Genomic DNA, 26892 nt, shown 5'->3' with positions numbered 1-26892 from the left:
CTCAGAATTATCTGGTTAGGAATCTTCTGGATGCAGCCACAAAAGAATATTGTGAAGGAGCAAGGTAATGATCATCTTTGCTGGTCTCAATATTTTACTTTAAATAACTACTGGTAGTTTTTGTTTGTTTGTTTCATAAATAGTAATTTTTTTCTACATATTGTTCTAGGTCCATCTCAATAAATCAGAATGTTATAGAAACATGTCTAGATTTTTGTCATTCACTTTGATGAGTAAAACATCACATCATAAAATATAGATTAAGATACATTAATTACTCACAGAGTGACTTAAAGCATTTATTTCTATTAATAATAATGCCCTGCAGCTAATGACAGTCGAAAATTCTGTTTCATTTTGTTTCTGTATTCATTCTGGAAAGAGAAATATTTTCTAACCGCAGAAATACTTTATTTATAGATTTGTAAAAATAACCTTCTTTCTTCTTAATTAGCATGTGTCATGTTCTGATTATGCCATTCAGGTGCATTGCTGTATGCAGCCTGGGCCTGTGGGTGTGTGAAGAGCTCATGCAAAAGAACATTCACCACCAAGTTAAAGATGCCATCAATGTTCTGGGAGTAACATTAAAGGTTTGTAACTTTAGAAATAAGTTATGTTCACAAATTAAGCAGAAAGCTTCACTTTTTTAAATTACTTTAATCATTTGCAATTTAATGCATCATAGTTCTAGGGGGAAAAAACAAAATCAAGACAATTATTGTGTCTTAAATAAATACGAACATAATAGCTGTTGTTATTTTACAATTCCTATTGGGGCTTTGCTTTAACAAAAATGAGAGTTGATTGCGTTAAAGGACTGTGGAACAATTTGGACATAGTGGAAAACTGAGGAAAAAGTGTTAGAATAAAACATGTCCATGATGTGATGTGACTCATAGGTATATTTTAGAAGAACCCTCTCTTCTCCCTGAGTGAAGAGATGCAGAGAACCAGAGGAGGCTGCCCCTTTTTTTCTCTCTCATGGAAAAGGATTTTGGGCGGTGGCGTAATTTCCAGGCTACTCGCTCTCGGTAGATGTGGGCCAATTTAAGCAGCTACATCTCCCAGCTTCCTGCTCAAGCACCCCCTGCCTCCCCCACCCCACCCCTTCTCTAATGGAGCAGTAATCACTCCCCTGTACAACTTGACACACAGACTCAACCAGCCCCAAAATAGAGGGTATAGGCTGGGTGGGGGATCTAGGGGGAAGAGTGGCACTGAGAGTCTCTTTTCTAAAAGCAGGTGCTGAACTCTCAGGGCCCCTTTTTGTGTTTGGCCATTTCTGTACTCCCCACATTGTCTGCCCTTGTTACATGTTGAGAGGCATTCAGCTGGAAGAAATGGGAAATTCTATTTCTCCACAAAGAATTTCAAATCACTGAAGAAATCCACATTTGAAGGAAAATTGTCAACAGCTCAATTCTTTCCTCCGATGAGTCTGGAGAAAATGAGACAGGGTGGTGAAGTGAAATGAAATTATGCTGATAATCTGCACAGTAAGTGAACAACTAAATTTAAGGAGAATTACGGAGAATTTTGCCCCAGAAACTGCGTCTTTCGCCAAAACTTTAATTCATCATCTTCAATACACCTTGGCTTCCTGCTTCTGTAAGATTCAGGTATTTGAGTGAGACCTGCTGTAACAAGTAGCAGAAAATGAACTTCACAGTGATCATCACAGAGGGTCAACTTTTTGGAAAGTTTGAAAGACTTAAAAATCTTTAAAGTATACTGGTCTGTCAATAATTGTTTTGCATAGAAACACACGTCAAAGATAAAAAGGGGAACATTTCAGCACTCTCCCTTTATATGACAAACTAGCTCACTGCGGTTTTTGTTCAGATTGTTGAGCTGATCGGAAGCACACGCACTGGAAAAAGAAAACATTAATTACTTCTCTACTAACTTTTAAAATGAACAATTGTTAGTATTTGCCTTGTTCCCTTGTCTTAAAGTGGTTTAGAAACCTCATCTATGTCTCATCCTCTGAGACATAGATGAGTAAAATGTTCTCTTGTCACGACTTTTGATGATTAAACTCCTACGTAGTCTTTTTGTCTGTGATGAGGTTGTCTTTATCCCTCAGTCTAAGGATTTTTGTATTGATCTTCTGATAAAGTGTGGTCACATTTAGTCTGTCTGATGGTGCTTTGGATGCACCACACTCAGTTTCCTCCCGGCGCTTTCCTTCCTTGTAAATTATCAATCTGCTCATGATATGACACTGAGAAAGCGCCTGGCTTTACTTAAAGCAACCAGATGACTTCTTTCACTTTACTGTTGTTCCAACAGCACGTTTCCTACATGCAGTAATCACAGTTTGGCTGAAACATTGAGGTGAATTGATATATAAAATTGTCAATTATCACAAATTTACGTTTAGTTTTTAGTGATTTATTTAAATCATTAATTTCTATGATAGAATGACAAAACATAGAATTTAAACCAACTGAGTGCAAATGTTTTGAACGTACTGTGAATTTTATCCAATCCAAGCAGGGCCAAAACTATACAACTTAATCCAAGCAAAAACATACAGTCCTACTACTATTTGGTTAATATTTTGTACATTGTTTAAACAGTTTTTGTCACTGACAACAAATTTCTGATTTGATCTGCACAATATGTTGCATATTTATTGGTGTCACATCATAAAGGTCTGCTTGTACTGCAATAAATATTTGCTAACTATATGAATATGTACTTCATATAGTACGTATATGAAGTACTGTATATGTACCATATACTTCATATATGTAGTATATACATGTATATACTAGTACATGTATATGTTAGTATAACATGTACACTAACATATACATGTTAGTATATGTATTGTATACTAACAATACATATCAAATGATGCTTGTTATGTAAGATGGTAGAAAGTGTTTTGGTTCTTCATCCAGTAGTTGCACAGGTCTAGAATCAGGAAAAGGGCAGCTAGTACCTCTGCAGATCCCACACATCCTGGACACAAACTGTTTATACTTATACTTTCAGGTCGTGCTACTAATTTCAGCTACCACAGAGTCACTTTCTTCCTGATGAACACAATGAATATCCTTCAGCTAGAGTAGTCAGCTGTCCAGTTTTGAAGCAAAATAAGCATATTGCATGACTAGTAAAGTTGATTCTGATTCTCAAAACATCAGACGTCACCAATGTGACATTTTTACCTTTTACCTTATTACTGAGATGGGCATAAATATTATCACTTTTTTCTGCTTGCTGAATTAACTACTCATTATCTGGGCTCTTTGTTACAGTTTGAAGACAATTTTTTAAAGTTCCTAATATCACCTCTTCTTTCTTTAGTTTGGAAACAAAGTAGTGGCCCAAGTCGCCTGTGACATGTTTCATCTGCTGATTTCTCACTGGGAACATCTCCAGCGGCTGGATCCAACTCTTCCCAAGAAGATAATTGAGGTATCACACATGAGCATATATGAGCATATACTATAATGGATGGAAATTCCAATTCTTTTAAAAGAAAGTGGTGGATCAGTCATTTTTACTTTTGAATGTAAATACACCAAATTCAACAATTTCACATTTTCCTGCACAAGTATGGCTCTGCGCATGAATAGGAGAGCCTAACAATAGATGCGTCATCCAATTATTTTTCACCTTGTTTTGTCCCAACACAGATCTTTGTGGCTACAATAGCCTTTTTGTTGCCAAGCGCAGAGCACTCGACAGTGGAAGCAGACAAAAAGGTACATCTATAGATCTAAAGGCCCTTGATCTATCATGTCGGAATGGTGCATTTGCAGAGGAATGTTTCCACTGAAGTGATTTGTTATCCTTTTTTTCTGTACCTTCATCTCTCTAAGGCTTTCCTGTCACATATTTTTCTTTGTGGTTATGTAGTTACTATTGATGCTTGTACATCTTAATATTTGATTTACTAATCAACTTAAACAATGCAATTGATGTTAAAATTAGAATTATTATGAAGAAACAGAAAATAATGGATTCTCAGCAAAGACGGGCTGCATTATGACTTATACACTCGTGGAAAACTGTCTGCTTAGAATGCTGTTTCCAAACATAGTAAAGGAAAGTTCAGTTTTAGGAAAATGTGATACAAAAAAATCCTCTGGACTTGGTAAAGCACTATACAAGCACACGCCATTTACAAAATGGTTCACAAGCAATACGGCTACACAATGCTTTGTGAGGATTGTGAAGCAACATTAGACTTGTTTTTTAGAGAGACACCTGGCTCCTATTGAGTCTTCACAAGTCACAAAAATAGGGGTGCAGAGATAAGTCAGCCAGCTGATAAATCATCCCAGATTTTCTTAATTTTTGGAGTTCAGTGATTGGCCAATCTTGTCTACCTCTGGAAAGGTTTAGAAATCAACTACTGTCTTCTTTTGAGAGAGATTTGACTGACAGACCTGCGGACCAGATCATGTCTGCACATTTGCAGTTTATAATAGTCACCTCACTGTTGTCAACTCAGCAAGCGACATACTTGCTATATTTAGCAACATTTGAGACAAAAAAAAATCTAAATCGGCCAAAATCGGAAACGGCAGGTCAGGCTTACAATCAGTGCACCTCTACTGGAAAAGTTTTAGATTTTTTTCAACAAGGTCTCCAAGTATAGAAAATAAACAAGTATGGATAAATAAATGATTATTCAGGATTTCTTCCTTTAATTATCTCAAGGTCAAAGATTGCCAAATTAATGTAGTCGATTTCATATAGTTATATTAATTTGATGTGCTTTATCTTTGATTTTCCAAATCACACATTGAGCTTGACATTTTTCATTATTTTGATTTTGCTTCACTGGCTAAATGCATTTATTTAGTAATCAAAGAAGGACACGTTATACTATCTGTTTGGCTTTTAGACAGCTTTAACTTCAGGTTGAACTGGACCCATGGTTCTCAAAGAGTGTGAAATGTAGTTCTGTGTTTTGGGAATTTTTACTATCAAAGATACCAAAGTACAAATTGTGGTGTAAATAATCTACTTTTAGTCTAAACATTAATTCCAAGTGTTGCATTTTTTGAAATGAAATGTAGGTCATCTAAGTGGGTGTAGAATCAAAAAAAGCGTTGGAAATTACTTGACAGCCACTCCAAATCAGAGACCAATTTTAGCAATTTGTCGTTTTCGCTATTTGTGGATACTACATGCAATAAGATCTTACTATTCAAGTTGATTCACGGGTAATACTTGGTACTAAAATGCTCTGCATGATTAGGATGGAAAACATCTAAAAAATCTAGAAAGAGAGATATGTAGAAAGTTGAACCTGTACCATAAAACCGACACCTCTGGATTGATTTGTTTTTCTTTATTAGTCTAACATTCTGGTTTTCAAAAGAGCTGAATTTGTGCTTTCAATATGAGATTAACAAACACATGAAATTTATTACTCATTTTTGTTTTGAAAAGAATTCCGGAAAAAAACAAAACAAAAAAAAACTTGATGTTCTAATATACTGAGATTCACTTATAGATATAACTAAAAGATTATGTATCTGTCACTTTAAGATGATGGTTTCGCTGCTACTTTGCTTGCTGGACTGGTGTATGGCTGTTCCCCTGAGTCTGCTGCTAGAACCCATCACCAAGTCGTCTTTGGAGCCCCACTCACCCATCAAGGCCCCGCTACTGGACTACATCTACAGGGTGAGTGTTTAAATCAGAATGTTTCCACTTAAAATATATATATATATATATATATATATATATATATATATATAGATATACAGTGTATATATACATATATATTTAAAGCGTGTTCTCGAAGATTCATAACCTTCATTCACAAAGACAGCAGCCTTAACTATACTCCCTCCACCAGCACAATGCCACATGGGATTGTAGCTTTAATTAGACTCACCTCCACCATGACCTCATAACCATGCCTCATTTAACATTATTGTGGAATAACCATATAGAAGCGTCCATCGTAGCTGACACAAATGATTGGTATTTGTCATATGTAGAAAACCTTTACAAGTCCACTCTAATCTTGATTTGATTGCTTAAAACATGCAAAATATTCAACATTTAATCTACATATCCGTTTTTATTCCTCTAACTTTTTTTTATTTATGGTCTGACCCTGAGGATGAGGGCCAGGCTTTAGGCACAAATGAATGAGGTATTATTCATTCCCTCCTGTCTGGGCAGATGCGGTCAACGGCAGATCTTTGTAAGGATGTCACCCCTGATAAGAAATGGTCCAATTATTCAAACAGGACCTTTTGTCCAATTGATAAGCTCAGGCTCTAAACGCTTGTCCTGGAGATTTGAATGGAATATGTCTTAATATGAGAGAGACTGCAGCTGCTATGAAAGCAAATACAATTAGGCATGATTGGTCGTCCATCGGCACACAAAAGGCACGGTCCCTCTGGGTTTCCATCTGAGGTGTGACAATATTACTGCAATATCAAGACCAAAATCTCTTTACATTTCTATGGGCTCGTTGGCTTCTAATTATTCTGTTTACCAAGCAGAGAATAACCTCGCTAATAGGAAACAAGTCCTTTTCTTCCCTTATTGGCTTGTGTCAGTAACAGGGAGTGTCATGCTCCTGTAATTACCAGTTTATATATTTTTCAACACACAGCTTAAAAAGACACTGCTGGGACAAAAGGGGGAAAAGAAGTTGATTTTGGTTGATGCTCACGGCTTTAAAATGCAACATTGCTCCAGACCTCGTTGGTTCTTTGGAGTTGTCCTCAAGCTTCTCCATCTGCTCTCTCTCCCTGCCTCAGCAGCCAGCTGCACCACCCTCTGTGTATGTCTAGGCGTGTGTGTGCGCGTGCATAAGGAGAAAGACGGCAAGAATATCATATCTGCATTTTTGTTTACATACATCTGCCCCCTTGTTATTTGATGTGGTGCATGTACATAGTGTACGCGCATCTCGTTGCAATATGCGCCCCTCAGCTGAGCTATGCTTGTTTATTCTGTGTTACCTTCCAGGAACTGTTGCTATGCGAGGTGCACTCACTTACTTGTCAGGCACAGCCGTGCCCCCCTCCCTCTCTTTTTTTTTTTTTTACCTCTCCACTGAGGAAGCTCTTTGGGGCTTTGGTGTAGCAGCTGTTTGGTTCAGGTCTTTTCAGCATCAAGCCGCCAATCCCTCCCCCATGCACTCAGCTTGGTAGAAGCATCCACATACTGTCTACATTGCCCTACACAATACTGTTTCACATGGCAGGGCCAGACTGCCTCTCCAAGCGTCTCTCAGCCAAGTGTACTGAATGGGATTAGCTTTTTTTTTTTTTTTTTTTTTTTTTGCATGGCTTTACTCAAGTTGCTCCAGTCTGAATAAGAGGCGCCCTCATCTACATACATTTAGCATACGTTTTGCGCCGTCTGATAATTTTTTTATCTATCAGCAAATTTTGCTCTATACAGGTGTTTGTGTGTGTATGTTTGTGGTGAGAGCAGAGCACAGGGATAATGTCTTAATTAAATCAAACAGTGTAAACCTGTCCAATGGCTGTAATCAACTGCCCCAGTGCGCCTTATCTAGTGTTGCCAACGGATGCTCTGCCATCTGTTATGTAGATCGATACACTCACACATCAGAGGAGAAATGGATTAGTGGCAATAAAGACCCTCTTTTCTTCACTCCCCCCCTCAACTCAGCCTCGCCTTATGATGTAAATAGACTGTATATTACGCCCTTTGCATGCTCCAGGATCTTGTCCGTCTCAAACAGGTCTGCAGGAGCATTTCTGCGCAATGTCGTGCCAGGCACAAAGAGATCTTATCTTTACACATTAGTGTTGAATTTAAGTCTTCAAAGTGAAGCGTGCTCTCACGTCACAGAAAAACAAAACAAGCACACTTCGTCTGGACATGATCAACTGTTTTTTTTTTCTTCCTCCTTTCTCTTCCATCAATCAGGTGCTTCACTGCTGTGTGTCCGGCTCCAACCTACACACCCAGCAGAGCCACTACCTGCTCAGTCTGTCGGACTTATCTAACGAATACGACCTGATGTTGGGTCAGGTGAAGAGCTTCGAGCCACCACCCTCCCAAATGACCACAGCAGACTTTGGCAACCTGTTGACAGTAGCTGAGGGTAAGGATGCAACAATATGGACCAGTATGATGTTTCCCATAGTAACATTGAGTAAACGTCCTACAGTTTCAGATTAGTAACACAAATGTACAAAACAGAGCTGCACAAAATTATTAAATGGGTTTTATTTAAACAGAAGAGCAATAACTTTTCATACTTCTACTGAAATAATTTGATAAAAGAAGAAAAGATCTTGGATGAATCAAGTTTTTCATTCAGATTTTAATTCCAAATCAAGAGGAGTAGCCATTTTGATTAGTAAAACAGTACAATTCTCGCCCACTGATGTTATAGCTGATAAATATGGCAGATATGTGATAGTTGCTGGAGTATTGATGCAGAAAAAGGTTCTTCTGGTGAACATATATGCTCCAAACATTGATGATGCTGAGTTTGCAAATAGATTATTGAGTAGCCTCCCGTTTTTGGATTCTCATTTGCTAATTTTAGGGGGTGACTTAAATTGTGTCATTGATCCAGAGCTAGACCGATCTAATCCCCGTAAATTAACTAAATCTTTAATGGCTCAAGCATTCTCTGATTTCATGAGGCAGAGTGGTCTTATTGACCCATGGAGATCCCAAAACCCAACCAGTAAAAAATTTTCTTTCTTTTCCAAGGTGCACCACTCTTATTCCAGAATTGATTATTTTTTTATTGACCAAGCTCTCAATTCATGTGTAGTTTTCTCTGATTATTTGAGTATAATGATATCAGACCATGCTCCTTTATTATTAGATATTCAGTTGACTTCTTATAAACGTAGTCGACCGCTGTGGCGGTTTAATTCTCTTTTACTGGCAGATGAAGAATTTTGTGACTTTATTTCTAATGCAATTGATGAGTTTCTGGTGTTTAATAAGAATGATTCCACTTCTCATTCACTGTTATGGGAAACACTTAAGTCCTATCTTAGAGGACAAATAATTTACTACACATCTCTGTCTAATAAAAGACATAACTCGAGGCTTACTGAATTGGCAATAGCCATTGCTAAACTTGATCAAAGATATGCCATAAGTCCCTCACCAGAATTATTTAAAGAGCGTATGGGTGTTCAATCAGAGATTGATCTAATTTCTACCAATGAAGCTGAACGCTTACTTTTACACAGTAAAAGTTCATATTATGAATACGGCGACAAAGCTGGTCGTTTATTGGCACATCAGTTACGGCGTCAGGTCAACTCTCGTATAATACCTAGTATTCAAAATACTCGACAGGTAATTACAACCGACCCCACCGAAATTAATGATACTTTTAAATCATTTTACGCTTCTTTATATTCATCAGAATTTCCCACAGATAATAATAAAATGGAAGAATTTTTTCAAAGTCTTTCCATTCCTGCTATTGATATGGATACTGCCAGGAGCATGGATTCTTCACTCAGCCTTGTGGAAGTAATTAATTCAATAAAAGCGCTGCAGTCAAACAAAGCCCCTGGCCCTGATGGGTTTCCCATTGAATTTTATAAAAAGTTCATAGAAAAATTGGCACCACTATTATTGGCTATGTTTAACGAATCTTTAGAACGCAAGACTTTACCTCCAACATTAACACAGGCTACTATAGTTTTACTTCACAAAAAGGACAAGGACCCAACTTTATGTGGTTCTTACAGACCATTGTCCTTGTTAAATGCAGATGTAAAAGTGCTAGCCAAGTTGGTTGCTTCTCGTTTGGAGAAGGCCCTCTCTTTGGTTATATCTGAAGAGCAAAATGGCTTTGTCAAGGGGCGTCAATTATTTTTTAATGTGCGCACCCTTTTTAATGTCATCTATTCAAAGCATTCTTCTGATATGCCCGAAATGGTCATTTCCCTGGACGCTGAAAAAGCATTTGACAGGGTGGAGTGGGAATACTTGTTTGTGGTTTTGAAGAAGTTCGGATTCGGTGATACATTTGTTTCTTGGATTCGTCTCCTTTATGCATCTCCCAAAGCCAGTGTCCATACTAATGATATATACTCAGATTATTTCTCTCTTGGGCGTGGTACACGTCAAGGCTGTCCGTTGTCGCCTTTGCTCTTTATTATTGCAATTGAGCCTTTGTCTATCGCATTGCGCGCCTCTCCCTCATTTAGAGGGATTTTTCGGAATGGGACAGAATATAAATTGTCCTTATATGCAGATGATCTGTTGCTTTATGTATCTAATCCCGCTATCTCTGTCCCCACTGTCTTGCATATCTTAAATAATTTCAGTTCCTTTTCAGGCTACAAATTGAATTTGGAAAAGAGTGAATGCTTTCCCATAAACACTACTGCCTGTGATATTCAACACTCTGACTTTCCATTCAAACTCAGTCTCACAGGATTTAAATATCTTGGTATAAATGTGACACGTTCTTTATCTGGCCTTGCTTCTGCTAACTTTTCGCCTCTTATTACAAAGACTGCGTCTGATTTCCAGAGTTGGCGTAATCTTCCTCTCTCTCTTTTGGGAAGGATTAATGTTGTCAAGATGAATGTCTTACCTAAATTTCTTTTTCTATTTCAGTCTATTCCTCTTTTTATGCCAAAAATCTTTTTTGATTCTTTGGATAGGTTGATTGGTGGGTTTATTTGGAATGGGAAACCTCCTCGAGTTCGTAAAACATTATTGCAAAAATGTAAACTCAGTGGTGGACTTTCATTGCCTGATTTTCAATCATATTATTGGTCTGCGCACATACAAAAAATTAGTTATTGGTTAAAATCCTCCAGTTCTCCTTGGTGCAAATTGGAACTATCTTCGTGTGCTGGGTCTTCATTGTCTGGTCTAATTTTTTCTTCATTACCTATAAAACCCTCTTTATTCACTAATAATCAAGTTGTTCTTAATACACTGAAAATCTGGTTTCAATTTAGAAAGCGTTTTAAGTTTGTTGGTGCCTCATCTTTATGCCCCTTGACTAACAACCATTTGTTTCCTCCATCTCTTTCTGACCCATCATTTTCAGTTTGGTATGATAGGGGTTTAAAACAAATAAGAGACCTATATACATCAGGAGTATTTGATAGCTTTACAAATTTATCTTCCAGATACAATTTACCTGGTACGCATTTATTTCGTTATTTACAAATTCGGAATTTTGCCTCTAAATGTTTCCCAAATTTTCCTTCTATACCCCCTGAACAGCCCTGGGAACAGATTATTGCATATAATCCACTTCAGAAAGGTATGATTTCAAAGATTTATCGTTTTATTTTAAATCTAAGGGTTGATTCTTTTGTCAAAATTAGAAATGCATGGGATAAAGAGTTGGGAATCCAGCTGACCCAAGATATTTGGGATGACGCCATTGACAGAATTCGATCTTCCTCATCTTGTGCTCGTCTTAGTTTGATTCAATTTAAAGTTGTACACAGGATTCATTTCTCTAAATCTAGGCTTTCTCAGATTTACCCGGATGTTGTGGATATATGTGATAAATGCAAAGGCTCTCCATGCAATCTTGGCCACATGTTCTTTCTTTGTCCCAAATTATATAATTTTTGGTCTAATTACTTCACAATTATGTCTTCTGTTCTGAAAGTAAATTTGCAACCTTGTCCATTTGTTGCCATATTTGGTATCCTCAACCCTACCTTAGTGCTAAGTTCTGCTCAAATGGAGATTGTTGCTTTCACATCTTTATTGGCTAGACGTACTTTACTGTTACACTGGAAGTCTGATAAATGTCCCTCAATATCCCTCTGGGTTAAAGATATGATGTTCTTTTTGAAGTTTGAGAAAATCAAACATACCCTTCGAGGGTCTACACAGAAGTTTTACCAAAAATGGCAATGCTTTCTTTCCTATTTTTCAAACTTGGAAGTTTTGCCCAATTGAAGGTGCCTGCTGCTGAATTTTGTGTTGGTTATAAGTATGGGTAGTCATATCTGATGAGTATATTTTTTATTTTATTTTCCATCAGGTTGACTTTGAGCTGAGATGGGAAGGGGGGGGTCGGGTTTTTTTTTTTTTTTTTTTTTTTTTTTTTTTTTTTTTGTTTAATTTTCTTTTCTGTTGGAAAAAAAAAAAAGGGGCTGAAACTGCTGGATTGTAATTTTGGAATTTCTATTTTTGTGTAAATGTACTGAGTGTATTGATCAATATGTATCCATAGAGAGATGTTTATGTATGTTTTGGCTCTAATAAAAAAAAAAAAAAAAAAAAAAAAAAAAAAAAAAAAAAAGAAGAAAAGATGACAATAATGATAAAAGTAAGCTTCCAGCTTAAATACTATAGATGATATATGCGGCCTATCAAGAAGTATTTGGAGCCACTTTTAGTTACATATTTTTAATTACACATTTTACAAGATGGAGAAGTGATTGCAATCAGTAGTGCAAATTATGTTATCTATTGTTTATGGTATATATTGCATGTGGGTTTTGTACATCACTATGTTGCTAGTTGAGAAAGTGTAATTTTCTTAATTTTAATTTAATCCATAATGTCCCACAATTGTGTTAATTTGACATTTCTATTGAGTTCAGATAAAACTCATTAGATATTAATACTTTATTTCTCTTTTAGTTTTTCTTAAAACAAATGCAATTTCACACTAGATTGTTGATTTGAAACTATATTGAAATAATAATCACTTAATACAAAGTTAATTTTTAGTAATTTTGTCCATATTGTCCAATTCTTTTTTAAAAAAATGTATTTCGGTTCATGGAGTAATTAAAATAAATGTTGAATTTAGCTGGATACAGCACTGTAAACTTTCATTGTAGCTAATATTACCGTAGCTGGTTAGTTGGTTAGCCTGTCTGCTTGGGTAGTTAGCCTGCAACCTTACAGCAAGAAAGTTTTGTGTTCAAGTTTGCATGTTCTCCTGTGCATGGTTGAGTTCTGTCTGGATGCTCTGGCTTCTTCCCATAGTTCAAAAACATGACTGTTAGGATAATTGGTCTCTAAATTATAGGTGTAAGTGTATCTCGGTGTGCACATGGTTGTTTGTCCTGTGTGTCTCTGTGTTGTCCTGTGATGGACTTGCGACTTCTCCAGGGTGCAGCCCGCCTATCACACAAGGTTTGGTAGAGACAGGCACCATCTCCCCTGCGACTCTGCACAGACAAGAGAGTATAGACAATGGATGTGTTTCTTTTTGTATTTGGGAAGGGCGGTAATTGTTTGCTTCATCATTTGTAGTTCTGCCTTGTTTCTAGTGGATATTGTGCTGTAACAAAACTACAAGCCTCATTATGCAGGCATGGTGCTCTGTGAAAAGACTTTGATCCCATTCCGTCTTCCCCAGACTCCATTTCAAAAAAAGCTTTGACAATGACAAGCACAATCTGTGGAATGAAACATTATTAAATTCAATGTAATGTAACATAAAAATAATTGTTCCTACAAATACAGAAGTCATCAGGCTAAGTATGGAGTTTTTGTGAATACATCCAAGTTCTAAATTTAAGTCATAAATTGATGATCTCTTGTTCTGAGACTACAAACCATATCTTTAAAATGGGCTCCAATTAATAAGAGTGGTGGTAGGACCATGGTTATCCATGTTTTTGACATGAAAGAAGAGGGGGAAGGAACGGCTCAGCAATACTTTATCCTCCATAGAATTGGAGAAAATTCTGGTCATGTTTGCATTAATTTGCAAACAGTAAATGTTAGTGCAAAGGCATGTGTTGGTATGTAAAAACAGAAGCATGGGAGAGTGAAAACCGGCATTTAGTTGTTCCTGTCTGTAGCAAATTAGCATGATGCCTGACCTCTCTACTGCAACATTTCCCTTGGAAAAAAAAGAACCAAAAATGGTTACAGGTAAAAGCAAACTCTAAGTAGTCCATCCATTTGGAGCCTCTCCATTAGATGTCAATATCTTATTAAAAGTATGAAAAGAAAATCAGCCATCAGAGGGAATGGAATTTTTGCATTAGTGCCGAGCCGTAAAGAGAAGACCCATTATGGGGTTTAGATAAAATTGTTGATTTTTTTTTTCTTTTTCCCTCCCCCTTTTTATGACCTTGTGATTCCATTAGGCAACGTAGCCCTCTCCCTACCTCCTGTCCTCAACTTCTAAAAGTCACTAAAGCCCAGATACAGAGTGCCAATGTGAACTGAAACAATGTAAAAAATATTCTAGAAATAAAAAGCTTTTGTCTGTAAAATTTCACCACACATCTGCATTTTGGTGCACTGCAGCACGGAGTCTTGGTAGATATAACAAAACACTATCAAAAGGGCAAACCAAAGCGTGCCGGCCGGCCTAGTTATATTCATGCCCTCACCTCATATTGATCAAGTCACATCAAAGGGCCAGCACATCTCTAATGCAGCTTGGCCTGCTCTCTAAAGAGCTTTCTCCACTTTGATGAGGGATGATGGTATTGATAGCACTGTCACAATGCAAAAGTACATCTTCTTGTTTTTTCCCACATCACTGCAGAATAAAGCGCTGCATGCCTTTCACTTGGGGAGCAAAAAACCCTGTGTATTTACATAAATGCAATCCACAGAGCAGAGTTCCATTCAGCGGCCTGTAAAGATGCTCGTTCTCATTAGCACCTGGCTGGTCTCAATGCTTATCTATTGTAGGAAGACTCAATGGGCTTTTCAGACTTGTCTCTTATGATTAGATTCTACCTACTTAGAGGTGCGCTGGCCAAGCTATTGTGAGAAATAAATAAAACACCACCTTTTAGTGATCATAAATGAGATTTGGCTTTGTGTAAAAGGAGCTAATAGAGATGATGGCATGTCTGCACACAAATGTTGAGCTTTTAAAATTCTGCATTGAATATAATATGTTATAAAGCAGCCAGTGTTCGATTAAAGTTCTCTAATGTGTTTTTCCTTCAGCTAATATCTCAGTATTTTAATTATCCCCCCCCCTTTTTTTTTTCTCCTGTCAGAGAAGCGCCGTCGAAACATGGAGCTCATCCCTTTGACGGCGCGGATGGTCATGACTCATCTGGTGAACCATCTTGGCCACCATCCCCTCAGCGGTGGCCCAGCTCTCCTTCACAGCCTTGTGAGCGAAAACCACGATAACCCGTATGTGGAGTCGTCCGAGCTGTCCTCTGAGGTCTTTAAAAGCCCCAACCTGCAGCTGTTCGTCTTCAACGACAGCACGCTGGTGTCCTACCTTCAGATCCCAGCCGAGGCGCCCACCGCAGGTCAACCCCCGCACCCTTCCTCCCAAGTTCGCATCATCGTCAGAGACATTTCAGGAAAGTACTCTTGGGATGGAACGATTCTGTACTGCACTGCGCAGGAGGACCCTGATGTGGGTGCTTTCCATCCAGCTGACCCGCCTCTTTCAAAAACCTCCAATACTCACAGCAGAAACCAGCCAACCTCTCCGCTGAAAGGACATTACAAAACTCACTGCTCTGTCTCAGACTCCCTCTCTAACTTCTGTGAAGAGGATGAGGTCGATGTGCTGGATAAGCTTTTGGAGGACCTTAGCCACAGCAGCCCAGAATGCCTTCCTCAGCCACGGCTACAGCTCAATCAGCCAGCCCCTTCACCTCATGGCATGAACTTGGAACAAGAGAAAGCTATACTGGAGGCCATTCTCCGTCAGACTCAGCAGGAGGAGGAGCAAGTCAGGAAGTGGGATGCCGATGTGAGCTTTCGGGCTGCCTGCCAGAGGGAACCCTCCCACCAGGAACCAAAAGCTCCTTTTTACTTCTGCAGGCTGCTTCTTAATGATCTGGGCATGAACTCATGGGATCGCAGGTAGTATCAAATGATACAGGCTACAGTTATATGTAGAGATGCGCCAATGAATCAGACAGAGATCAGTCAAACTGATAGATTGTGTGATAGGCAGGGACAGTTTGACTAGGATTAGGATAATTGGGAGTTTTTAGAACTAGTCAATAGTGTCCTAAACTTTATTTAAAATTATGCTGGCTGTGTCGCTTTCTGGTGCTGAAGTTATGTTTGCAATATGTTCGCTTCAGTTCATGTCCTACTTATGGACCCCTCTTTTACACACTGAATGATGTTATAGTTATGTTTTTATAAAGATGTTTCCAAAGGATTCACTTGTGAAGCACAGCTGTAGTAACTCAGCTGTTGACTTGTTAGTTAAAGAGAGTGTAAAACTAAAGCCATATTGGAGTCTGCTGGGTCTTAATCTCCTCTCCACAGGGTAAAGGTGCCCAGCTGTTTTCATCAGCGTCTACAAAGCCACATCTTTCCAGTGCTGCCCCGTAAATTAAAAGCTTACACCTCTTAATAGTGATGGTGCAACAGGCACACAGCAAATAGGAGATTGTATTTTGCACCTGTGCCTTCTTTTTTGGTTTGATAGCTAAATCAGCACCTGAACTTTCTCCTGAAACCAATTTGCATACAGTCAGTGCTTGTCGGTTGTTGGTAACTTGATAGATAGGTGAATCGTGTTTTTTCTCTGTATTAAAAACCTCACCTTGAATGTGGGTTTTTTTTCAAACAGAAAAAGCTTTCACTTGCTGAAGAAAAACTCTAAACTTCTAAGAGAGCTGAAGAACTTGGACTCCAGGCAGTGGTAAGTTGTTTTTTATTTGCTGTCTCCAGCAGAAATTAGATTAAATTACGCTAGGATTTGCCTGAGATACCAGTGAAAACAATTGTCTGTAATTTAGTGCCCTTTTTTTCTATCATCAAACTACCACTGCAGCTTTCTGCCGTACCTGTTTTAGCCTCAGTGAAAGCAGCATAATATTGCCCCCTTTTTTGTAACACCATTATTTTCCTCATGCAAGCCCCAACTAACCACAACTCTGAAAATCTCTTACCATCTCTCTTGTCTCTCTTCTCCCAATCAATACATACTTCCCACACTGCCGATGACAAGAGTATATTGAAGAAAATCCAGAGAATTGAAGCTTATTTTCGCCGATGTACCAGATTGTTAGGACAATAGCAGTTTGTGCACAAGCATGCAAAGTGCCCCAAAACCTAGCATAGAGTAATGCACTGCCATGGCAACAGGGGAAATGGATGGGCAGAGTTTGCTGCAGTTCTTTCAAAAATCAAGTGAAAAGAGGAGACATTTTTTAGAAATTTGGAAAATGTACTTTTTTTTCCTTGAATTTTGCTTAGTTTATCAATTTGACTACGGGATTTTTTCTGACCTCTAATTTTCTCTACTTTTTATGTTCTGTAGCCGAGAGACACACAAAATTGCTGTGTTCTACATCAGAGAAGGCCAGGAAGACAAGTGCTCCATCTTGTCGAACTACGCAGGCAGCCAGGCCTATGAAGATTTTGTATCTGGACTGGGATGGGAGGTGGGAAGACCTGTGAATTGTCTATACTCCAGTTTGTTGTGAAGCTTTGACGTGCTGATAAAAATTTGTTGCAGATTCAGATTTTTCCTAAAATGTAACGGTGAAAAGGATTTTTCTGTAGCCTTCCTGCCATGAGTGGTTATTAAGAGATGACTTAACACCATGTATTAGAGAGAGCATTCACTGCAATACTGGGTTTTAATATTACTTTAAACAACTGTAAAATAATTATGGAGTTTAGTATCTTCTATTAGTAATTAGATCTGGCAGAATTTGAATTTGGTGGATGTTGCATGACAAACAGCAATGGGAAACCCCAGCGAATTAAACAAAGCAACATTAGGCAGAGTCCCAAAATGGGTTCCTGAATGTTTTCTTCATAAGAAGTGAACTTTGCAGAACTTTTTTATTTATGTAGGCATTTTCTTGTCATTGTCGTAAATCTAAACAGAGCAGTTCATGTCAGATATTTCCCACTTTGCTGGTCAATGCTGTATGCAGGAACATAGGAAATGAAAGTAAAAAAACAACTAATAAAATCAAAGTAAATACAGTTCTGTGCCGTCTGCAGAATGTGATTAAAGACAGTGAGCTCAAATTAACATCATTATTTATTTATTATCAACACGTTTATATAGAGACGTGATCTGTAGCTGGACGGTTCCTACCTGTCGGTAGAAGGAAGTGTGCGTCTGTGAGTTTGTACAACTTTTCTGAACCGACCCATTTTCACAAGAAGTGTAACGTTTTTATTGTACTTTAAAACATTCCTGAGTTACTTAGAAACCTTAAAGACTTGACCTTAACATTAAAATTTCACCACAGAAAATATTTTTCTGAGATAAAAAATAACTGTACGGATACATTTCAGCTTAACTTTATGTCATTTGACTTCAGTCAAACTCCCACACCTGAAGAGAGTTGCTGTCAGCTTCGACCGGCAGCATTCAGAATGGCGCGTTTGCTGGTTGGAGAAAGATCAGATATTTAAGTTTCCAACCAGTGCTGATCAAACTGAAAACCATCTGATTCTCCTCACAAGCCCTTCCTCACTACATCTCTGCTGAACCTAAAAGAACATTTCCAGACTACATTAAATTATACACTCAGCTGTATTCCTCAGGTGGACCTGGCCACACACTGCGGTTTTATGGGAGGACTCCAAAGGAATGGCAGCACAGGTCTAACAGCTCCTTACTACGCTACCTCTACTGTAGAAGTCATATTCCATGTATCCACGCGGATGCCGTCTGATTCTGATGACTGTCTCACCAAAAAGGTAAAAAAAAATCTTGTTGGCTCGTCTAACACCCAGTAGAAATGTGGACTATCATCTTTTTAAAAAGTTTTACATACCTGAGTACATAAAGACTTGTGTGAAGTTTCTTTATACATTAGATGCGGTGAAATGGCTCCACAGTCATGCCTGCCCAGAGCCGTGTGTTGCGTAGCCTCCACTTCTGTGTTAAGCTGTGATCAGGAGGTGTGACTCCAAAGTACGGGCATTGATTAGTGACCCTGGTCAGGAAGGCCTGAGGAGTAGAGAATCGCAGGCGCGTGAGTGAAGAGAGGGCATGTGCCGCTGTGGTAATGACTATGATTCTGCCAGTCCCTGCCCCCCTCCCTGCGCGCTGTGACCAGGGCCTGGATTCAGCCATTAGCTCTCCCTGCTAGGGCAGGCGCCGGCCGGATGCCGGCAGGATCCTTTTATCCAATTCCTGCTGCCGCCACAGGAGCAATCGATTGCGTTCTGCTGTGGGATTCTAAGCTCTAGTGCAGTGGTAGCAGTTAGCACGGAGAAATGAGCCGCAAGGCCCCTGCCCGCACTGCCAATCTTCTCATACAGTACCCTGCTGGGAAGGGAAATTCATCAGGCTCTCCTCATATCCAACCACAATACCACTCTCAGACTTTCTCCTTCTTGTTTTTTAAAATGGTACACTACTCATTCCAAACATACGCTGAAGTTTCTTATATGGCCACTGAAAATTAGAGTAGAGTTTGAAGGAAGAGCTTCTCCTATCCTCACCAAAGTGAGGCGCTGGAGGGTGATGCTATCCCATCACCATACATTTCACCAGAAACTTCTGTAATTGCTTTGGCTCACCTTGCTCAGATCCCCACACCAACCACAAGTCTGACAAAAAAATGACAGACTGGCTGTTGGTGCAAATGCTTTAAAGAAAAAAAGGACAGGAGGGAGAAGAAGAATTGGAATGAGAAACAGGCTTTGTCTCTGTCCAAGTAGGATGTTTCTCTGTCAATTTAAAAATAACACTTAGTCCAGCAGTCACCCACTTTACTGGCTGTAACCATAGAAGCATACCGTGGGGAGATACGGATGGGGTAGCTCTGGCTGAGCAGATTTGTCTTTTTGAAGATGATAGAAGGGGGGCAGACAATCCTGAAAAGGAAAAAATAAAAAGAGAACCACAAATTCCTGAATCCAATTGTGGGTTTTAGTGCAGTGCAGGCTGCAGCAGTAGCAGCTGGCTTCAGTAATGGGGTTATGGAAACGACCTGCAGGGTTGGGGTCAGGCCATGTAGTTCTTATGTGCATGTGTGTGAAAGGGAGTGAGATAGACGGGTGCCTTAGCTATCACACTCACCCCCCAGGCACTACAGCTTAACTAGGCTGCTGCAGGTTGTTTTTATAAGGAGCCTCTTTTGTTCTGGAGTCCTCTGGTTTTCTGTTTCCATGTGTATGAAGCCCAGTGGTTGGATGGGAGGTCAAAGAGGGATAATTGGACAAGAGCCTTTGACTCGAATCAAATTTTATTAAAGAAGTCTCAAACATTTGGATGTGATTAACAGAGGGGTAAATAGATTTGTGCAGAAGATGATTTACTAGAGCATAAGCATCCTCATTAAACTTGTCATTCAGCTCATCCAAATGCTAATATCTTAACCCAAATTAACATCCCAGTGTTAATTGTCTCCTGCAAATGCATATTCAACATTTTCTCTGAAATTGTCCCAGTGACTGACCCGGCTGGTACCTGCTGATCCTTGGACAGACAGACTGAACTGCCGAGCTTCAGTAATCAGCATGCCGTGGATTTGTTTAAGATTACCGTATTACCATAATTAAGGGCTTATAATAGAATGTGCTAATTGCATTTTTTGTTGGCAAGGGCATGTTTCTTAATGGCTCATTAGGCCAACAGTACATTGGCAGATGTTTTCTTCCGAGTGGAGGCTCACTTCTCAGTGTCCTCGATAGAAATCGGAAGAGGAAATCAGAAAGGGTGCTTGGTCACTGGACTAGCAGCTGACGCATTAAACTTTTCACATTTTGTCACATATTTCCAGTAACGTCATTGTTTTTCATTGGGATTTTGTTTAAGATGGACCAATACTAAGAAGCGCTGTCAAGTGAAAGGAACAGAATATGTGATTTTCACATTTTTTATCCCATGAAGACCAAAGTTGAAACTCTGCAGGCTCTACAAGGTTTTCTTTGAGTATTTCTCTGTGAGAGGCTCAACTGTGACAAAATGCATTTTTACCAGCTAAAGAGCGTCCCCACGGCATGATACGACCACCACCATGTTTGAAAATGGAGTTTGTATGACTGGGTTATTGTGCACTCCTCCAGAGTTACATGGGCCTCTTAACTTTTTCTCTGACCAGAGCTCTTCTTGCCCAGACTCAGGTTAGGTAGATTGTCAGGTTTTGGTAGGTATACATTTGTGTTATTTTTGGCTAATGCCCTTTGAGGTGCTCAGAGCTTTGAATAATGTTTTATAACTTAACTCAGTGTTCAACTTCTCCACAATTTGCTCTGAAATGAAATGTCACTCAAGTGGATTTGATGTGAAGAAAGTTGGTTCCTTTTGATTTTATTTAGATGTATTGGAGTAAAGGGTCCAATGTTGTATTTGTTAAACATTTCCTAAACCTTGTATTCTTTTCCTTTCACTTCACATGTATGCACTGTTTTATGTGGGCCTATAACATGAAATTCAGATAAAGATTTTGATATTTGCGATTGTAATGTGACAAAACATGTAATAATGCAAGGGGTGCGAATACTGTGGCAAGGTGCCATAGTTAATATTAACCTGTAAGAGAAGATAATGCGACTTTGTTCACCTGTTTGCCTTCAGAAAAGGGGGGGACCTGTTTACCTTTTATAAACTACTGTCAACCTATTTCCTGTCATTTAAGAGCGTCTTCTTGTCCTGCCCAGTTTCATTTGTGTTTATGAATAGAGTGGAAATGGGAAGCAATTTAAGCTCTGATGGGGAAGGTTAATTGGATTTGAATTACTTTGGTTTTAAAAAGTGCAATTTTGTCTACTTTGTGTTTGCTATTTGAATTTGTAATGAAAAATCTATAAAAAGAGGCAAATCCAGGACCTCAACCCCAGTGTCAACCATTATTTTTTAACAAACTTTGTAATTTCTCTTACACTTGCTGATTGCAGTGATAAAAAATGGTTTCACTTTTTTTGGGACACCTTTCAAGTAAATAAATATTCTTTATCATCTCTTATTGCCTTGTTTTTTCCCCTCAGCTCTAGTTTTCTCTTCTGGTCTCTAGTTAATGCAAGACTGACTAGCAAAACAGTCTTTCGCAATAATCCGCCTAAATTTGTCGTCTTTTCTTCATCACCGTAACAGTGGAAATAACATGCACTACCAAGGCCCTTGATTAGAATGATTTTTGTGTTTATTTGGCAGCTGCGTCACTTGGGCAACGATGAGGTGCACATCGTGTGGTCCGAGCACACCAGGGACTACCGTTGTGGCATCATCCCAACTGACTTTGGAGACGTGCTCATTATCATCTACCCAATGAAGAATCACATGTATTTTATCCAGATCATTAAGAAGCCTCAGGTAAATATTTATAGACATTGTAACGTAATTGTAAATCTTTTTTTTTTCCTGTGGTAGAGCTTTTTAATCTTCACTTTAAGGCAGCGGTGTCGAGTGACGGTCCATGAGGGCTCAGCTCCGATGACCGTGCATAGTTGGTCCAAACCCCATGAATTAGATGACTGAATTACGTCCTCAGCAAATTCGTGCTAATTATACAATTATTTGATTCAGATGTGTTGAGATGGTGATGCATCTAAATGTTCAGAACACGGCACTTCAGTGAGTGGTGGTCGTGTCATGCTGTGAGTGGAGTTTGAAACCACTCAGAGAGCAATTTAAAGACGGCATCATGTTAAACTGCAGAATTAAATTTTTATCAGAGTAAATTTAAATTCAGTCAAATAATCACACTGTAAGAGAAAATCGCTTTTAACAGAATCAATACAACTATAGAACCTCCATCTGGCTGTAATTGGTTGTTTTTGACTGGAAGTGGTGTAGGAGTTGGACCATAGGGGAGGAAACTCAATTTTTTTTTTTTTTTTGCCTGTCTCATGTTATAATAAAAAGGACATAGTGACAGTTGTAGAAAATATAAATGAAACATTTATAAAAGTTACCTACTGCAGCTTTGAGTTGTTACAATCCTCGTTTAATTTATGTTAAGGCTTTTCACTTGTCTATACCAATAAAATGTCTATACCAATAAAAATGTTTAGTACTTCTTTGGAAAGCATGTGCACTAACACCTATGCGTTGGTGTACATGTTTCATATAAAAAGGAAGAAACAGTATATTTAGTAAATTACGTTTTTTTTGTCCGCCTGGAATTCCAGGACAGTCTCTCCTGCTCTAACACAAGTTTATCTGGGTTTTACAGAGCAGTTATAATATACAACACTTTAACCTGCTAAACTTAGTTTTATCTTCCTTAACTTAATTCATTCCTATAGGACTTTCTAATTTGAAACCCACAGCTACAAAAAGTCAGAGAGCAGAAATGGGGCTGAGCGCGTTTCATCACTCAGGCAGGCAGAGAGCAGCAGGGATCCTGACAGGTTCTTTTTAACTGTTCACTCACTCTAAGTATCTGTAAAGATACACTGACACTTAGATTGTGGGAAAACTCCACATTTGTTCATTCAAATCTAGAAATGAACACATTCTACAATATACGTCCAATTATGGAATTTCCAAACTGCTGACTCAGTCTGGATTGACTTGTCAGATGATCTGGACTGTTAGAGTTTGAAAGAGTGTTATAGTCTGGTTATTACTGTACATTTTTTTGAGTGAAAGTCACATTACTTGGCTCAATCAGCCTCTTCAAATAAAATTGATGAATAGAAATGATTAATCCACAATAAGCAAATGCCCAAAAAGCTGTCATTCTATATACTGTTTTTGAACATTTAGGTGGTGGTGACAGTAAAAACCTTCTGGTATCCTGGTAAACAGCCTTCTATTGCCTGCCGTATTTACGTAGTTGAGAGAAGGTTTTGCTTTTCCACATGCTGGTTCGCAGTTGAAGCTTTCTGAGACACTTAATGGATAAGATCCATCATCAAACATCCAAACGTTCGCTACTGTGACCAGCCAAATTGTACACCATAAAGTCTTCAACTGTGTTCAGACAGCACAGTGCTGTATTAATATATTGTCTCTGTTTATGTGGTAATGCAATCTCTTCCCTGTATTTCCTGTTTTGTTTTTTTTTTTCTTGTGAATTTTTAAAGATGTTTCTGCTTTCTGTTTTCTGTCTGAAGGCTTTCAGTCCTCTTCTCCTCCAGCAGTGCATTATTACCCACACTGTGGGTATGTGCTCTCAGAGGTGGTTACTGCCCTTTGTTGGTTAGCTTTCATCTTGGTTACTTTGCAGTGCTGTACTCGATGTGTGGCCTCACAGAGGGCAGTGAAATGTCTAAACTCCTAAAGCCACTGATGACGAATTTTAGATGGTCAAAAATATCTATTTACACTCTTTTTGCATGAATATTTTTTAAAAATCTTTAACATATTTGTGGGATGTTATGAATAAAAGAAATTAATGATTGCATCTAAAAGAAATCTTTTTTTTTCTTCTTTTGAACAACATCTCCATAAAAATTTTTTCTTTAATTCAACTGGACTCTTAAAGTGTCTGAACTGCCAAGTTGAACCTTTCAGGAAGCCTTTGACATTCACGTCAACTTCCAGGTCAATGACTATTGAGCTCTGGTGATTAAGGGCCCCTTCCAATATGCATGAACAGACGCGTGTACAACACGTCTGTTCAACCCCACACACACGCACACACACTCAGGCTGTTGCTAAAATTCATATTGCTCCTTTTGTATTTGTCCAGCAGCTCAATATGAGGGCATTGTGTAGCATTGATTGTCATTTTAATTTCATTTACCTAACATTGATTCGGATTAGATATGTGTAGTTGTCATGCAAAGTTAGAAAAAATTCAATTTCAACTTGAACCCTTTGCCCTAAACAGATGGAGCAACCGTTTGGAAGAAATATCCATGAAGATTTTTAATCCAAGAATCTCCTACAGTGCTGTGAAAAAGGATTTGCTCCGTAACAGATTCATTTAAAATTTAGTTGTTTTTTTTATTTTTCACACTCATTGTTTATATTATATATATTATATTATTTAATATCAGTGTCAGGGAGGATGCCTCACCTGTCATCATGGAAAAATAGTATATAATGCTAAAATCATTTATATTGCTATTTTCACCCTGTGGTTTGTACTATAAAGTACCTATTTTTCATTTAGCTTAACCAATTCTGATTGGATTTTCGCATTTTCCCATTCAAATGCTCAGAAGCTGTGAGGCAGCAGCGAACAGAGCCTCACCTGGGATTGCGCAACCTCTCGCTAACTGCACTGGCTTCCATTTTATGGGAGCATGCTCCTCCTGCCTGTACATCGCCAATAAAATGACTAAAAAACATTTCATGTATGAACTGATTTTCCATAATTTAGCGTATGTATATAATGTACAGTGGGGGTTTTTTTGTTGTTGTTTTTTTGTCACCAACTGTTTGTGTAACGTGTTTCGTGTGCTGAGGAGCGATATTAAACGGCAGAGAACAGATTCGCAGTTCTAATGGCAGGGGGCGCTCATGATCCCAGACATTGTGACTCCACAACTGCAGAGTAAGAGACGGTAACAGCGAGCTAGCCATACAGTAAAGTGCAGCGATATATTTATAGTTTTCTCCTCGTACCACAGCAATCACTTATTAATAATCGCAAAATAAACATTAAGCCTAAAACCATACTACTGTGACAGACTGAATGTTCTGCTCTTGTGTGGGAAATATTTCATTGTTTTTTGTGGCGTTGTCGGTTGCTATGGCAACGAGTCTGCGCGTAGCTGTGCTAATACAGAGAGTGAGAAAGAAGTGGTTTTGAGTTGTACTTTAACGGCTTTTCCCTTTGCTGTGGAGCATAACACGAAATTAATAATAAATACATGTCCAAGTTTGATTGAGTTAACAGAATTATTCTACGGCGGCAGCGCGGCTCTGCATGTGTAGAAGAACTGTCTTTTTGTCCTCCAGCGTTGTCCGCATGCGTAAAATGTCCTTATGTAAACAATAACATGCAGGGGGTCTATATTTGTAAATCTGATTATGATTAAGTCAGTGCCTCACCAGCTACGAACCTCACCGCACGTCACTGTTTAATATGTAGGTAAATACATACACTGTTCTAGCTGTACCTGGAAAGCTAATCGCCCACCTGCTAAAATTATTATCTGAGATTAACACCCATTTTTTTAATGTCAAGTTAAATATGACTAGCCACACCCCAACCTGTTTACTGCCAGACCAGAAGAGCAAAGAAATCCCTTAAACAGAACCTGTGTGATCACACAGGTAGATCACACAGGGTAGACGTGTATTAGTCTGGAATGGGTTACAAAGATATTTTTAAGGCATTGGGGCTCCAGTGAATCACATTGAATCTAAGCACTGGACAGCATTACTATGTTCTGAAGCAAACCATCAAGTCAATCTCTGATGGCCTAAACCAGGGGTGTCAAACTCCGGTCCTCGAGGGCCGGTGTCCTGCAACTTTTAGATGAGCCTCTGCTGCACCACACCTGAATAGAATAATTAGGTCATTAAGGCTCTGGAGAACTGATCTACACAAGGAGGAGGTAATTAAGCCATTTCATTCCACTGTTTTGTACCTGTGGCACATCTAAAAACTGCAGGGCAGCGGCCCTCGAGGACTGGAGTTTGACACCTGTGGCCTAAACAATAAAAAAAACAATAGGAACATAGTGGCCCAGTCAAAGTCCAAACTTGAAACTGATTATGACATTACAATTAATGGCTCATTCAAGAAAATTCCAATGATCAAATAATCATTGTAATCAAATTATTACTTTTTCTTCTTTTAATTCTTATGAATTTGTTTTTTCTCTCTGAAACTCTTTAGGTTCCTTTCTTTGGACCTCTGTTTAATGGCGCCATCGTCACTGGGTCGCTGTTGCCAAGTTTGGTACGAGCCACTTGTATCAATGCCAGCAGAGCTGTCAAGTCCCGACTGACTCTCTACCAGAGCTTGTATCCTTTACACCTCCACCATGTCTTCTTCACCATCTCATGTAACAACAGATCATCACTTGAATGCTTTAAAAAAAAAAGACCAGCAATTGAGGTAAAACTTTCCAAAGCTTCAGTTTACATTGAAACTAAAACCCCTTCTGGGTAAATTCATTGAGACATGTGGCAGGCATGTCATGTTAGCCAGTGTACACAGCTGA

General features: G+C 38.7%; 1 protein-coding gene across 11 annotated transcripts in view; it reads left to right on the top strand.

Annotated features, from left to right (window-relative positions):
• The window catches only part of ralgapa2 (Ral GTPase activating protein catalytic subunit alpha 2), a 116379-nt gene that overhangs the window by 57470 nt on the left and 32017 nt on the right, over positions 1-26892 (top strand). For all 11 annotated transcript variants that reach the window (XM_032546806.1, XM_032546807.1, XM_032546798.1 and 8 more), the window contains 12 exons: positions 6-64; positions 485-593; positions 3322-3432; positions 3654-3722; positions 5521-5658; positions 7900-8077; positions 14922-15750; positions 16475-16546; positions 17168-17291; positions 18415-18570; positions 21977-22135; positions 26565-26692. In XM_032546806.1, the coding sequence (XP_032402697.1) occupies positions 6-64; positions 485-593; positions 3322-3432; positions 3654-3722; positions 5521-5658; positions 7900-8077; positions 14922-15750; positions 16475-16546; positions 17168-17291; positions 18415-18570; positions 21977-22135; positions 26565-26692 (2132 nt within the window). The remainder of the gene's footprint in view (positions 1-5; positions 65-484; positions 594-3321; positions 3433-3653; positions 3723-5520; positions 5659-7899; positions 8078-14921; positions 15751-16474; positions 16547-17167; positions 17292-18414; positions 18571-21976; positions 22136-26564; positions 26693-26892) is intronic.

Source organism: Xiphophorus hellerii, chromosome 19 (genome assembly GCF_003331165.1).
Source record: "Xiphophorus hellerii strain 12219 chromosome 19, Xiphophorus_hellerii-4.1, whole genome shotgun sequence".
Lineage (NCBI taxonomy): Eukaryota > Metazoa > Chordata > Actinopteri > Cyprinodontiformes > Poeciliidae > Xiphophorus > Xiphophorus hellerii.
This window is presented reverse-complemented; position numbering and strand designations above follow the sequence as displayed.